The 16,178-nt window shown below is 41.1% G+C and overlaps 1 protein-coding gene across 4 annotated transcripts in view; it reads right to left on the bottom strand.

Annotated features, from left to right (window-relative positions):
- PLEKHG1 (pleckstrin homology and RhoGEF domain containing G1) overlaps window positions 1-16,178 on the bottom strand; it is a 251,373-nt gene that overhangs the window by 103,504 nt on the left and 131,691 nt on the right. For 2 of the 4 annotated variants that reach the window (XM_055535956.1, XM_055535955.1), the window contains one exon: window positions 4,135-4,640. In XM_055535956.1, the coding sequence (XP_055391931.1) occupies window positions 4,135-4,542 (408 nt within the window). In that variant the 5' untranslated portion in view covers window positions 4,543-4,640. Of the gene's footprint in view, window positions 1-4,134; window positions 4,641-4,802; window positions 6,250-16,178 lie in introns of those variants that run through there. The other 2 variants (XM_055535957.1, XM_055535954.1) reach the window with 2 other exon arrangements.

Below are 16,178 nucleotides of genomic sequence, written 5' to 3'. Positions count from 1 at the left end.
ATCCTATTAAACATGAAAGAAACCCTTATTTCCTACTTTCCAGCTATGAATTTCTCTCTCTTCACAAATTGTATCACTGGCGATTTTACTTTTAACTTTTAAAACTAGCTTTCATAGTTATTATCTCATTTTATCTGTGAATGCTAGTAGGAGCCATATATAGAAATGGAAATAACAGCTCTCTTGTTTCTCTCAGTATGGTTGATAGTCAAGACCTCACCTCTCTCTAAAATGTCAAGTGTACAAAAGCAAATGACTAGGATGTCAGGCAAAGGAGCAGAGGAGGGAGTTGCCATGGGGAGGGAATGGAGCGGACAGAGAAAAGGCCTGCGATGAAGACCAGAAGCAATAAGAACAATAACATTTCTCAGTTAAATCTTCAGAATTCATTTTTTAATTCCTAAATGGCATGGGAAATTTAAAAAAAAATCCTATATATTTGGGAAAGATTTTAATACAATGTCTTTCTGTAGTGAAAGACATACATTCTTCTTTGCATTATCGCCAACAGCTGAGAATTCTATTGCCCAGATAATGTGTGAGCAGGATCTCTTCTCAGAAATAAGCTACTCGGATACTATGTGGTACCGTATTGAGCTACCAAGGCATACTGTGTTAACATCTTTTAAATCAGAGTATATATCAATGGCCTTTCACAAAAATATTTGTTTATAAATTCTAAGGACAAAATATAAACCTGAGTGGTGAGGATATGTATGGATAAGATACACTACAGATAAAATCTAACAAAGGGAAATTAATACAACCAAGAATGACTACTGAAGGCCATTCATTAGTGGGAACTCAAGAAAGCAGAGTGCACAGTCTGAACCCTGGAAAAGGAAATGGCAACCCACTTCAGTATTCTTGCCCGGAGAATTCCATGGAGAGGGGAGCCTGGCAGGCTCTAAGTCCAGGGGGTTGCAAAGAGTTGGACACGACTGAAGATTATCACTCATTTGCTCAGACAGTTTGAAACTATGCTACTGTGTAAGTGAAAAACAACTTCCCAGTTATCTCTATAAACAATTACGTGGTTTTTCTTCAGAAATAATTCTTGCTTAGAAAGTCAACTAACAAACTCCCTTTGTGTGGTGAGAACTTATGATGGTAGGTTGTTACTAAGTAGCCTTTTCTCCATTTAACTCTGCACTTGAAAAATCAAAGCTACTAAAGAAATCAGCTACAGAATTTTAAAAACGGATTGGAAATGGATTAAGGAAAACAGATTTTTAAAGGAGTTGACATCTTGTGTTTTAAAAGAATACTCATAACAGTCCTTATTGGGTAAAGTTGCTGCAAGGTGGAAAATAATTGGTTATACTCCATAAAGGAGGGGTACATGATCAGACGTGTCCGACTCTTTGTGACCCCATGGACTGTATCCTGCCAGACTCCTCTGTCCATGGAATTTTCCAGGCAAGAATACTGGAATGGGTTGCCCTTTCCTACTCCAAGGGATCCTCCTGACCCAAGGATTGAACTCATGTCTCTGCATTGGCAGGTGGACTTTTACCACCGGCGCCACCTGGAGGCCTCCATAAAGCAAAGAACTACGTAAAACGAATCTAACCATTCTGTGAAAATTGTGATCTTGAGAAAGAGAGGTGGTCACGTACAAAAGTGTGTGAAGAAGAGGCTGCAGTGACCAATTGTGATCTGAAGACATTCTGCACTTTTCTAGGTGGGGAGGGGAAGGGACTCAAAGCATTCCAGAGACTTCCTGAACAAAGCGGCATCTTCTTCCTGCCCAGGTGCTTCCCTCTTTATTTGGGACGTTTTCTTCCAACCACCCTCCTTCCCAACACCCTCCATCTTTCTTCTCCCTATTATGTGTCACATTAGATTCTCCCTGGGTTCTTTATAAATAATCCAATTGCCTTCAAAATAATAATGTAGGAATCACCCACTTAAAAATTACTCTTTCCTAATGAAATTTCTACTGTAGTGTATTACTAAATCTATTTATTTTTGTAAAAGACTTCAGATAAGACATAAGACAGCTATAAATGGTGCTCAGTCTCAGCCAGCAAATTCAGAAGAGGCCTGAGATGATAAATGTTTCCACTTATTACTTGCTTACCACGTGCCAGGCACTGTTGTATGAGCTTTTCATATATTATCTAATTATCATAACACCAACCCTATTAGGCAGGTATCGTTTATTAGTCTCATTTCACAGCTGATGAAATGAAAGCATAGATTTATAAGCAAATACGGGGCTTGGCAAACCATGGTCCTTGGGTCAAAAACGGCCCTAAAGTTTTCCTTGAACTTCCACACCCTTTCACTGACGTAGAGGCTGGGGCTGCTGTTGGGATATAGTGGCAGACGTGAACAGTTAGGATTGACAATTTATGGCCCAGAAAGCCGAAAAGAGTTACCATCTGGTCCTTTATAGCAAAAGTCCACCAACCCATAGTGCAAAACATGGCTAATTTATTGATAAGGGGAAAAAAAAAAGGCAAGAATATTTGTACAGTTTAGAATAAAACTTCTGCTGAAACTGTTAGAAAATAAAAAAAATTTAAGGTATTTTATTGAAGCAAAAAATCCTGTTTTAACCTATTTTCTTTCATAGATCTCTTATTGTATTTCTTCTCACCTGAAGTTTGTTAACTGGTCTCAGAAATAAACAAGTGTTAATTCCAGCTCAGACACTAAAGGTTTCTCTGTTGGTATGGCGAGTTTCGATGAAGTGGTAAAGTTTCCAAGTAAGAAACAAAGAAAAACAGGCCAAAGAAAGCTTTGACAACCATAAATTTCCTGAGAGGTTTCACAAATTTTGGCAGTTTCACAGGTATTTCTTCTCAAGTACAAATGACATCATTGTTGAAATTCAAGAAACAATTGGCCTGGTTTACTCTACATTTGGTATCACATATTGTTTTGGTTGAACATCAATTGATTTTTTTCTATTTTTACTGGGAAGTTATGTCATAACTATTTTTAGAAGACTGTCTGGTTTGATCATTTGTGGGACTGAAAACACAATTGTGTCCTAGAATTTTTTTTCCCCTAAAGCTATAAGAGTGTATGTGTTTGGTGGAGAATGTCCTCATCAGCAAATATTCCAGTTTATTCTGAAACACATTTTAGATTAAAAATCTAAAACAGGAAATGGGCACTAACACATGAAAGAACCTGGGATAGTACCAGACAGCGTAGGGAGTATAGCTTCATAATGCATCAATTTGAAATATAATATTTTAAATCACTGAGAATGAATTAGCATCTGAACTGTTCTGATAATTATCATTTTATGCTTAAAAACCTAGCTATAATCAAAGTCAAATTAATAACTGGATAAGTCAACTATACTCCAGCATAAAATAAAAATTAAAAAAGAAATAATACAGGGAAACAACAATCATAACAAATTAATAACTGAATTTCCGGAGTCTTGGATCTGGTACCTGAGCTAAGTTCAGTTTGCAGAGAGTCAAATAATTTACGCAAATTTTTTTAGTATAAAAGTAAAAGATAAACACCTAAGACCAAGTCCAGAGTTCTTCTCTCCCTTTCACCACCTTCCCCTAAACAGCAACCAACACAGAAAACAAGCATCAAACAGTAATTCCCACGCTTGTTTGTGCAGAAGAATCACCTGGGGATCTTCCGCCCACCCCCAGGCCACACCCCAAACCTATGAAGTCCCTCTCTGGAGGTGAGACACAGGCACTGGCAGCTTTGGAAGCTCCAGACACCAGGAAACAACTGTGAGAAAGCTGAAGATGACCCAAGGGGCTCAGTCAACACACCCCTGACACCTGCAAGTGAGGAAGCTTGCATCCTGTCTGTCTGTCTGCCAGAGACTCACAGATCTTTGGGGCAGGAGTCACTAACACAACACACCAGCGTAGGCACTGATATCATCAGGCTTACTCCCAACACGTAATCAATTCATGAATGCAAACATTGAGGGTCTCAACCCAGTGATAACAGCCCTAGGGCTTCCTCTTAAGTGATGATCTGTTTAAACATTCACACCATCTCTGCCTCTTAGGAGACACCGGGCTTCCTAAGAAGCACTTTGTTGCAAGCCTTTCCTTGCCCTTTATTTCGGGGGATATTGATCCTGCAGGACAAACTTTAAACTCCCCCCCCCCCCACCCCCACCCCAGCGCATCTTACCTCTACGATGCTCTTTAAATCTTGCACGTAAGTCCGTTCGGTCTCCAGAATTTCCTGCACAACTCTGTCCACATAGAGCAGCTTGGGGCTGGTGGCCGATTCGGCCCCCGTTTTGGTCGCCCCGTTGGCTTCCACTCTGCGCTGTGCCCGGGGCTGCCTCTCGCCGCCCTCGTCTGCGCTCTGCTGCCCGGCCGCACGGTCAGTCTGCAGCTCGCTGCTGGAAAACGGCCTGGCTGGCATCAGCTCCAGTTTTATGGCCCCTGCTTCCTTATCCTGAGGAAACAAGCCCAGATGGCTGCTTGAAACTAAGGTCATTCTGCTGCCGAAGGAACCATGGCTGTCCCGGGAGGAAGCCGAGGACGACGTGGAGCCGAAGCTGACCGGGCGGTCACTGTCGGAGAGCTCCATGGCCCCGAGGTCCCCGGAGCAGGAGTGCCTGGCTGTGGTTCTGAGATATGGAGCTTGTGTTACAGCTGACCGTACTTCACGACGCAACTGGTGCGCATCTATACACGTGAAGAAAAATAAATAAACGGACAAGATAAGCAAGATAGGCAAGTATTTAAAATTAGAGCAAACAGAAAGGTTTGAAGGTGCTTAAAACTTAGCTCAAAGGACATGATCAAAAGCAAAAAGCACGCTAGGTATAGACGGAAATGCAAAGATACCCATGGGACGTTGAATGGCAAAGGCGGAGTTTTTAAAGCGTCGCCTGCAATTGCGTCAGACTTAAAAGCCTTTGGCGCTACCTTAGACCTACTGAACGTCAGTCTGCCTTTTACCAAGACGCCAATGCCATGTGCAAGCGCTTTAAAGTTTTAGAATCATTGCACCAGGCCTCAAAGCATGAGCACCTGACTGATAGAGCGATTAGTCCAGATTTACTAAATCAAGGCTCAGCGCTCAGGGCACAAGGAATCTACAGCTTCAGCAAGCACCAAGGGAATGCTTATGTATTTAAAAAACAAGCAAAAAAACCCCCACATCCTATGTTTTATGAGATTAATAATATTAATAATATTGAAATATTAGAGTATTTTGAGAACCACTGTTCTAGATTTTAAGTATTCTACTACAATTCCACAAAACTTTTCATTACCAACCTGGAGACGCCACTACTTAATGATGCTGACAATTTTACACTTTACTTGTATATAGCACTAAAGAAAGTGTTGCGTGGACAATAATTCTCCAGTACTGGACAAGAAAACTTAAAATATTGAGACCCACATCCTCCTTAAAACTTAATCAGCCTATCACAACATTTATCTAAGTCGCTTCTCGAAAGCTGGCATTCCATTTGCTGTGTACATGGGGTTACACTGTTACGGAGTATATTTGACGAACTACTACTTTCCAAGTGCCCAGTTAGATAACATGACAGTGTGACCATGCAGTTAAACAATAAACATCAGAACTGTTTCTAAAGAAATGGGGCTGTTAGTATTTAGAAAAGGGAATAAGAAGAGAAAATTTAAAGCCTGTAGCACTTAAGTCTTGGGTTCAAAACAGGCCCAGTATGGAATTTAAAGTTTCAGAAGCTATTCTGATAAAACACAAAGTTCCAATCTTCTTCATTTGTAAGGCAGGATCCACACTTTATCCCCCTAGTAATGTGATCCCAAGTCTATAGAAGCAAAATGCCTTGCAATAGTGTGACTAATAAAGAAATTTGCTTCATTTCAAAATCCACCCAAATCCACGTTTATAGATCTTGTTAGAAAAGTAGGAGAGTGAAACTCAGGTATGGAAGGTGGTAATAAGACAATAACAAGCATATATATCAATGACAGTCTTTTCAAAAGGAACGCGAATTTGGTTTAACTCAGTAATAAAGATCATCAAACAGCTAGTACCAATATTTTTAGAATATAAAAGAACCCATCAAGTCTATATCCTTTAACATTCAGACTTTTCTTGGTGGTTTAGAAAAGTGAAAGTGAAGTCACTCAGTCATGTCTAATTCTTTGCAACCCCATGGACTGTAGCCCACCAGGATCCTATGTCCTTTGGGATTTTCTATGCACGAGTACTGGAGTGGATTGCCATTTCCTTTTCCAGAGGATCTTCCCAACCCAGGGATCAAACCCAGGTCTCCTGCATTTTAGGCAGACGCTTTATTTTCTAAGCCACCAGGGAAGTCCTCTTGGTGGTTTATATTCATGGCAAATATTAGCGTTAAGAGTGTACTGCAAATAGAAAAACTATGAATATAAAATAAAGGAACTAACTTGGATCAACAAGAAGGAATGGTAAGAAGCACGTAGAAAATGAGTAAATTACCAGTATAACCACTACCACATGGTATATTTCCCACAATTTTTTAAAAGTTTTTGTGATATTCTTTCTGCTTTCTTTGTAACAACTTTGTGGCCTATAAAACTTGGATTGGTTATAGTAGTTAAAATGTACTTGTGTGAAAAATCCTGGTCCAACTTGAATGTTGGAAAATCCAAGAAACAGCCAGGGCATTTAGGTGTGTTTGCAGCAAAGGATGCTTACTTGTGTTTGGGACTGGTGTTAAGAAAGTCCTGGGCAGGGGCCTTCCTGGTGGGTCAGTGCTTAAGAATCCACCTGCCAATGCAGGGGACACAGGTTTGATCCCTGGTCTGGGAAGATTCCACATGCTGCTGGGCAGCTAAGCCCACAAGCCACAACTACTGAAGCCTGCACGCCCTAGAGCCTGTGCTCAAGAGAAGTCATTGCAACGAGAAGCCCAAGCATGGCGACTAGAGAATAGTCCCAGTTCTCTGCAACTAGCGAAAATCCTGTGCGCAGCAACAAAGACCCAGCACAGCCATAAACAAACAAACAAACAAATAACTTTTTTTTTTTTAAAAAAAGAAAGTCCTGGGTAGTTAAGATTAGGAGCAGACACACGCTGGCATCTAGCACAACCATAACCATCAGGTTGATGTCCCTTTCTGGAATGGGTGCTGACTTGGGAAGTATATAGGATTCTTTACGGTCCCAAAAGGCCAATGACACTGTGCTGATGTTCAGTTGCCCAGTCGTGTCCGACTCTCTGCATCCCCACGGACTGCAGCACGCCAGGCCTTCCTACTCCTCACCATCTCCTGGAGTTTGCCCAAGTTCATGTTTATTGCATCAGTGATGCCGTCCAGCCATCTCATCCTCCCTTTCCAGATGCTCTGATTTTCAGATGGAGTAGGATCCACCTGCCCCACCCCGCCCCCAGCTTCTGTTTGGTCCTAAGTCATAGTCTCATTTGAGAAAACCATGTTTGATAGTTACATAACTCTTGGGAAATATTCATTATCAGGATGCTGAAAAATGAGCACAACAGAGAGACTCATGTTTTGTTTTGTTTTACTTACTTTCACTGCAAGTTAGCCAGCCAGTATTGGGATGGGGAATCCATTTTGGGCTACTAGGGCTGCTAGTGTCTTTTATACTTTCAAAGGCAGGAGGAAGTGGGACAAGAAACTCAAGTCAACAGGGTTCACTTCATGGATGAATCTTACATGGCAACATGAATTGGACCCTAGCAAGGAAGACTTCATATGTTTCAATACCAGGCCACGTGCTCTAGGGCACTGAATCAGCCTATTCAGACTGCCAACCAGACATTTTGTAAAACAGAATATATGAGGTATTTGGAGTGCTAGTATTTAGCCAAACTTACTGCCCCAAATTAAATACCTTCCAAAATTACCGATGACAGAAGTGAAACCTTTAAAGCTAGGTCATTTAATGGCATATAATAGGAGATTGCAGGTGGATAACAATTTTTATGTTGATTCATTGCTTAGAAGATAATTATAGTTTTCTCACATAAAGAAATGTTCTTCATAAGAATTGTCTAGTCTTGCTCTCACCTCCTTCAAAATAATTTCAGATTTCCACCCTCTCTGGCTTATTCTTCCTAATACAATTAATCAATTATTAATATTTATCTCCAGAACGACACTGTTCAACATAGTAGCCAGTAGCCACATGTGACTATTGAGCACTTGAATTGCAGCTCATCCAAATTGAGATGTGCTACAAGTGTGAAATATACGCTCACTTCCAGACACTAGAGAATCTGCCTGCAATGCAGGAGACCTGGGTTCCATCCTTGGGTCGGGAAGATCCCCTGGAGAAAGGAATGGCAACCCACTCCAGTATTCCTGCCCGGAGAATTCCATGGACAGAGGAGCCTGGCGGGCTACAGTCCATTGGGTTGCAAAAAGTGGGACATGACTGAGCAACTAACACTATTTTAAATATTATATATATTTAATATTTAAACAACTTCCTTATCAATCTTTGTCCCAATAATAGTGAGTGAAAAGGTACGTACAGTTTGAAGTTTATCTTTTTTTACTCTGCTCATTAATACACAATATTGTTATGAGTTAGCAGCAACAGCATTTGGAGACAAGTGCTGTGTACTGGATATTGGAGTGGTTGGTTTCCCATGATAAACTGAAATACCCAGAGAGAAAACTGAAGAGCAAGAAAGCTTTATCCTCTGCTTTGCATGAAAGATGTCCACCTGTGTTAACACTTGGGTAATTTGTTGCTTTGCTTTGCTTTCCTTCTCAAAACCTGTTTCTCTTACCAAATCTCAAATGCAGGGTTAATAATATAGCAATGTAGGAGAACTTGCCAGTTGTTGCTAATGGCCTATGTCAGTGGCTCTTTTGACCATGAAAACCCTAAATACGCTGATTTTCCTGGCTCAAGGGCCTTGGTTCATCTGACCCTTGGGAAACCTGGAGTTGGTGGTGGAGGTAGCACAGGGGTCGGGGGTCGGGGTGGGGCTTGATGCTTACAACCAGCAGGACTGGAGTCTAAAGCCATCAACATAAAAATATTCCTTCTTGTGCCATCCTCAATAAAATGAACAATATGGCTGTGCTGCTCCCACACAGATACCTTTCACACGTTTTGCTTCATGGCAAGTCTCTAATTTTTTTTCTAGGAGAAAGAGCTCAAATTCCTTGGCTTTTCTTTGTTTGCTCCTCACACCTCCATTATTTTAATTGCCCTCCTTTGGAATGTCACTGCCAGAATCAAAAGTAGCACTTCTTGGCTCTAACTTGCCTCTGAGGCTGATTTAAGGGGGAAGCAGAACTTTCATTGGCAGGAAAAGTCCAGGCTTCTCTGACCATGTTTACATGCTACATGGGGAACCCACGGGGTCATAACCGACCACTCCTTGTCACCAGCCCCCAGGAGAGCTTTACAAGGCAAGGCAGGGCTATATGCACAGCAGGGGAGGAGGGGCGATCAGGGTTTTCAAATTCTGCTCATGGCTCTTCTAGACTTTAAATCCTTAATTGGAGTTCCTTGGCAGGACAGTCATGGACATCGAGAGAATGTGTAGTGCTCCGGATCAATGAATAAAATTACGTTCCTTATTATACTGTCTGTGAAGAGGAGGAAAACAGAGGGAATAAGGTAGAAGCAAGAAATTATTCTATCAACCAGAAAAATTCATTTAATACACACTAGAGTCTTCAGTAGAGCCTAAAGTTGTAAACTGATTTCATGATTCAAAAAACACACAAATTTTTAAGAGTCAAAATTATAAAAAGTACTCATTTATATGTTTCAAAGATAGTACCAAGCATTTGAGGAATCCTCCTCTACCCATCTCTGAGGTAATAGTGGAGGGCTCAATAGATAAAAGCCACTGGATCTCAATGTGAATTTCTATCTCTTGGTTTTCTAAAATAACATGATTCTGTATTATTAATAATAGCAGATCCAGGACTACAATTAAACCTGTTCTTTGCTGCTCCAAGTGTTCAATCCAGGGAACATGGTTTTCATTCTTATTTGTAGCTGTCTGGTAATAAAGAGGTAAAAAAAAAAAAAATCTTCTTACCATGTTAATTTCTGTTTTGACCAATGTACTCTGGTAGTGCAAGATGTGAGGACTGGGGGAAGCTGGATGAAGGGTGTATAGAAACTCCAAACTAGCTTAGCAAATTTTCTGTAAGTTTAAACGTTTTCTAAAATAAATAATTAAAAAAGATCTTATTACTGCTGAAGAGTCAGTAAAGCAAAGTTTGGATAAGAAAGTCAAAGATAAAAGGGGTGCTTTGCAAAAATGTTCTTGTTCAAACAAGAGGTGAGGGGTGGAAAGAAGATCAAAAAATTCTTTGAGCTGTAAAGTCTGGTACTAAATATTCAGATCATTTACTAATTGATTCCTATGTTAGTCAGTGAAAACTGAGAAGTACAATGGCTCCTGCAGTTAGGCAAGGATTGAGTTGTAATAGATAATCTTAATTAACACAGCTAATGCATTGGCTAAATTGCCTTAGCTAAGTGGTGACTCCAGAATTTTGACATTTGAGGGCACAGGTATGTTAGTTTGGTTAAATGAGGGCCTAAGGGAGAATGAGGAGAAGGGGTAGTTAGGGAGCTTTGGCTGAACAGATACACACTGCTATATTTAAAATGGATAACCAACAAGGCCGTGCAGTATAGCACAGGGAACTCTGCTCAATGTCATATGGCAGCCTGGATGGGAGAGGAGTTTGAGGAAGAATGGATACATGTATATGTAAGGCTGGGTCCCTTTGTTGTCCACCTGAAACTATCACAACTGTTAATCGGCTATCAGTTCAGCTCAGTTTAGTTGCTCAGTCGTGTCCGACTCTTTGCAACCCCATGGACTGCAGCACGCCAGGCCTCCCTGTCCATCACCAACTCCTGGAGCTTGCTCAAACTCAAGTGCATTGAGCCAGTGATGCCATCCAACCATCTCATCCTCTGTTATCCCCTTCTCCGCCCACCTTCAATCTTTCCCAGCATCAGGATCTTTTCTAATGAGTTAGTTCTTTGTGTCAGATGGCCAAAGGACTGGAGTTTCAGCTTTAGCATCAGTCCTTCCTATGAATATTCTGAACTGATTTTCTTTAGGATGGACTGGTTGGATCTCATTGCAGTCCAAGGGACTCTCAAGAGTCTTCTCCAAGACCATAGTTCAAAAGCATCAATTCTTCGGTACTCAGCTTTCTTTATAGTCCAACTCTCACATCCATACATGACTACTGGAAAAACCATCACTTTGACTAGACAGACCTTTGTTGGCAAAGTAATGTCTCTGCTATTTAGTATGCTGTCTAGGTTTCTTGGCAGAAGTCACCATTTGCAGTGATTTTGGAGCCCCCCAAAAGAAAGTCTGTCACTGTTTCCATTGTTTCCCCATCTATTTTCCATGAGGTGATGGGACTGGATGCCATGATCTTAGTTTTCTGAATGTTGAGTTTTAAGCAAGCTTTTTCACTCTCTTCTTTCACTTTCATCAAGAGACTTTTTAGTTCTTCTTCATTTTCTGCCAAAAGGGTGGTGTCATCTGCATATCTGAGGTTATTTATATTTCTCCCAGCAATCTTGATTCCCAGCCTGGCATTTCACATGATGTACTCTGCATGTAAGTTAAATAAGGAGGGTAACAATATACAGCCTTGATGTGCTCCTTTCCTGATTTGGAACCAGTCTGTTTTTCCATGTCCAGCTTTAACTGTTGCTTCTTGACCTGCATACAGATTTCTCAGGAGGGAGGTAAGGTGGTCTTGAAGAATTTTCCACAGTTTGTTGTGATCCACACAGTCAAATGCTTTGGCGTATTCAATAAAGCAGAAGTAGATGTCTTTCTGGAACTCTCTTGCTTTTTCAATGATCTAGTGGATATTGGCAATTTGATCTCTGGTTCCTCTGATGGGATAAATACAGCTTGAACATCTAAAATTTTATGGTTCACGTACAGTTAAAGCCTGGTTTGAAGAATTTTGAGCATTACTTTGCTAGTGTGTGAGATGAATGCAATTGTGCAGTAGTTTGAGCATTCTTTGGCATTGCCTTTCTTTGGGATTGGAATGAAAATTGACCTTTTCCAGTCCTGTGGCCACTGCGGAGTTTTCCAAATTTGCTGGCATATTGAGTGCAGCACTTTCACAGCATCATCTTTCAGGATTTGAAATAGATCAACTGGAATTTCATCACCTCCACTAGCTTTGTTCATAGTGATGCTTCCTAAGGCCCACTTGACTTCACATTCCAGGATGTCTGGCTCTAGGTGAGTGATCACACCATCGTGGTTATCTGAGTCATGAAGATCTTTTTTGTACAGTTCTTTTGTGTATTCTTGCCACCTCTTCTTAATATCTTCTGCTTCTGTTAGGTCCATACCATTTCTGTCCTTTATTGTGCCCATCTTTGCATGAAATGTTCCCTTGGTATCTCTAATTTTCTTGACGAGATCACTCATTTTTCCCATTTTATTGTTTTCCTCTATTTCTTTGCATTGGTCACTGAGGAATGCTTTCTTATCTCTCATTGCTCTTCTTTGGAACTCTGTATTCAAATGGGTGTATCTTTCCTTTTCTCCTTTGCCTTGCGCTTCTCTTCTTTTCTCAGCTATTTGTAAGTCCTCCTCAGACAACTATTTTGCCTTAACCCAATTGAAAATATAAAGTTAAAAAAAAAAGAGGACCTAGGGGACCTTAAGGCTTTTTTCCCCCATTTTTATTATCATTTTCATTTTTATTATCTGCTTTGGAAGATCAATTAGTGGAGGAGGTGAAGGTGATGACGGAGCAGGGTTAAAGCAGGGCTAAAATGTTGCTGTCACTTTGAGAGGGGACTGGCAGTTGTCCACAAAAACCCACTCCCCTTCTTCCTTTGTGAACAAAGTTTCTGCTGAGCACACTTTCCAGACTCCCTGCCATTAGATGTGGCCATGTGGTCAAGTTCTCATAATGGAAAAGATACGTGCCCCTCTGGTGGTCCATTTCTCCAGCATCAGACATCATTCCTCCACATCCTTCCCCTTCCCATTGGGACCCAGATGTGGCAGGGGACCTTGACCAAGTCATGAACATGACCCCAAAGCCCTAGAATATGGCACAGCACAAAGACAGAAGGGCCTTGCAATAAGTGCGTCCAGATGTGCCCTGAGCCACTATATAAAAAAGTCTGGTTATCCTAAAACTGACATGCTGGAGAAACCACGGAATGAGACCACAAGGGACCCTGGCTGATCTGGCCCCTACAGACTGGGTGTTTCTGGCCCAGGCATCAGACGGTATGAAAGAACAGCCTTAGAGATGACCCCAGCCCTGTCATATCTGGCTGCAACATCAGGAGACCCTGAGCCAGAACCACCTGGCAGAGCCTCTCCTGAACTCCTGACTCACATAAACCTTGAAAGATTAGAAATGATTGTTGTTGTTCCAAACCACTAGGCTCTGGAGTGATTTGTAATGCAGCAAGAGATAACCCGAACAGCCTCTATTATAACAGATCAGCCTTCCCATATATGCCAGGTCTTTAACTCTCTATGACAATTATCCTTAAAAAACAAAACACACACTTCCCTCCCCTTGACCCCCCACACAAAGCCTCACAGTTCATTCACATGTGGCATTACTTTTGGAACATTTTATGGATGGGAAAAAAAGATAGGTTAGGTTACATCATGCTCAAAGTTGAACTGTGAATCAGAGACTATGGTTTCTGATTTCTGGCCCATTAGTTCTGATACTTGGTTATAGGTTCACTAGTGGCTCAGACAGTAAAGAATCTGCCTGCAATGTGGGAGACCTGGGTTCGATCCCTGGGTTGCAAAGATCCTCTAGAGGAGGGCATGGCAACCCACTGCAATATTCTTGCCTGGAGAATTCCCATGGACAGAGGAGCCTGGCGGGCTACAGTCATGGGGATGCAAAGAGTCAAGCGACTGAGCTGCTAAGTACAGCACACAGCATAGATTCACAGAATAGGGCAGAAAACGCGCTTAGCAAATGATGCACTACATATAAGCTACTTGTATAAAGTGCACGATCCCAATGTGCCAATAGTGTGTGTGTGTGTAGGAATGAGTGAATATATGCCCAACTGTGTGTACAGAAAGAGCTCAGTGGACCAGCCAGAAATCAAGTTATAGGCATCTCTCCTATAGAAGATTTGCATTTGTGCCCTGGCTCTGTACCATGGAGGTTTGTATTGCAATTTTTTTTTTTGTGGCTGTACTGCTTGGCATTGGAATCTCAGTTCCCTGACCAGGGATTGAATCCTCACCCCTGCAGTGGAAGCATGGAATCATAACCACTGGACCACCAGAGAAGTCACTGTATTGAGGCCTTTGAGTCTCTGGTTTCCTCACTTGTAAGTGAGGCAGCTGCACTAGCTGACTTCCCCAGGTCCCATCCAACTGCAGGGATGCAGTCCCAACCCTGAAATAAACACCAAGTCACATGGATGCCACAACTGCATGGTCCATTCCTAGCTGGAATCACAGGACAAGCGGTAACCACAAAATAGCAATTTTCTTCTACATTCTACTAATTCCAGGTCTTCAGTGATGAAATATATATATCACTGACTTTGCTAAAGGCTAAAAAACTTCTATATTTTTTTTTTCACATAGACTAAATCACAATCTATACTCTGGCTTCTTTTTTGTTTTTGTGGAAATATCGGTCTCAAGGCAGTAATGCAACAATGATAGCTGCATGCACAGGTTCCCTCTGCACTGAGCACGCACAGTTCCCAAAACATCTCTGCTCACTTGAGAGGCAGGAGTAGGTTAAATAACATTTCTTAAAGAAAAGGGAGGAGGAAGGAGAAGGAGAAACCCAAGTAACTAACAATAGCACTCTGAGAAAATAAACCATCCCTAAAGTACACTAAACATTTTCTCAGAGAAAAAAAGAGGAGGAAGAGAATTCAAAGCGTCTAACAATAGAGATCTGAGTGAATAAATCCATCCAGAAAGTACAATATAAAACTATTGAATGTCATGCCCTTTCAAATCCTTAAGGGCAGAAAATGGTCATAATAGACAGTTGAGTAAAATGGGTGGTTTATAAAACATAAGTACAATGTGATCCTAAATTTGAATTAAAAATGCCACTTGTTTATTATCCACATTAGAAAAATGATTCAAAAGATGCAGAATACAATATTGACCTTGGTTTTTCAAAGTAGGAGAATGGATGGTTTTTCCTTTAATATTTACCTCTCAATACCACTTTTCCTCAGTGTGTACCACTTTGATAATCTGCAAAAGTTATTTAAAGAAACTAAAAATCACAACATCAGTGTGTAACAAATATTTAAATATTTTCAATGAAAAGAATTAATTTCTACATTCATATGATTAATGAAAAGGAATGCCAAATATATACATCTTCTCTCAAATATATTAGTATCACTAAATTAAAATAAAAAACAAAATAAAAGTCAGACTCCACTGTGCAACAGCATTGACTACAATCCATGCCTTTTTCTCTCCAATTATTCCTCCTAACAAAAGAATTTCTTACCAATAAGCACTCAACATGGAAACTGCATTTACTCGGTCAACTTTGGTGACCACTAGACTCAGACTAGATTCCATCACTACAGTTGCTAAGTATAAAGTTTGCAAACATTTATTTTGTTCCCCAGCTTAACCTGTGTCAACCTCATAAAGAAAGCACATGAAAATACTCAGCAGTCACTGCACGAACACTTAGGTTTTACTTTTCTCCCCAGAGTCACCAACATCAAGCTCTCTAGATTATTTCAACCTAACTTTAAGGGGAGATCAAATTCAAACCAAAACAAGACAAAAACCTTTGAAGACAGACTGCAGTTCAGAGGGAGGAAAAAAAAAAATCACCTTCTAGATTAACTCTATTATTGGAGAACTCTTTTCAGTCCATAGCAATAATAACAGAACACTTGTAATATATTCAAGCGAGCGGCTGGTTCTGCACAGTGTGGTGGAGAAAATCTCCACGACAGTTTCTCACCGAGGCGGTTGGGCTCGGCTGCTCCGGCAGGAAGGACCAAGGGTGTCGAGCATGGGTTCCCCAGACACATCCACGTTTGCACCTACCTGGGCTCTGCCCAGGCGGAGCCACATCGTTTGCCTTCAGCTGATGCGCTGACCTCACTGGGAGCTCAGTCAGGTAAAACCAGAAGCCTATACTAGTCTGTGCAGCTCCTTCCGCAGAAATATTGCATGAGTCAGCTTTTATCTCTCAAAACCCAACACACAAAGGCTTTACAAAAACCTGATTGGCAACTTTCTC

The sequence above is a fragment of the Bubalus kerabau genome, chromosome 9 (assembly GCF_029407905.1).
Source record: "Bubalus kerabau isolate K-KA32 ecotype Philippines breed swamp buffalo chromosome 9, PCC_UOA_SB_1v2, whole genome shotgun sequence".
NCBI classification, from domain to species: Eukaryota; Metazoa; Chordata; class Mammalia; order Artiodactyla; family Bovidae; genus Bubalus; species Bubalus kerabau.
This window is presented reverse-complemented; position numbering and strand designations above follow the sequence as displayed.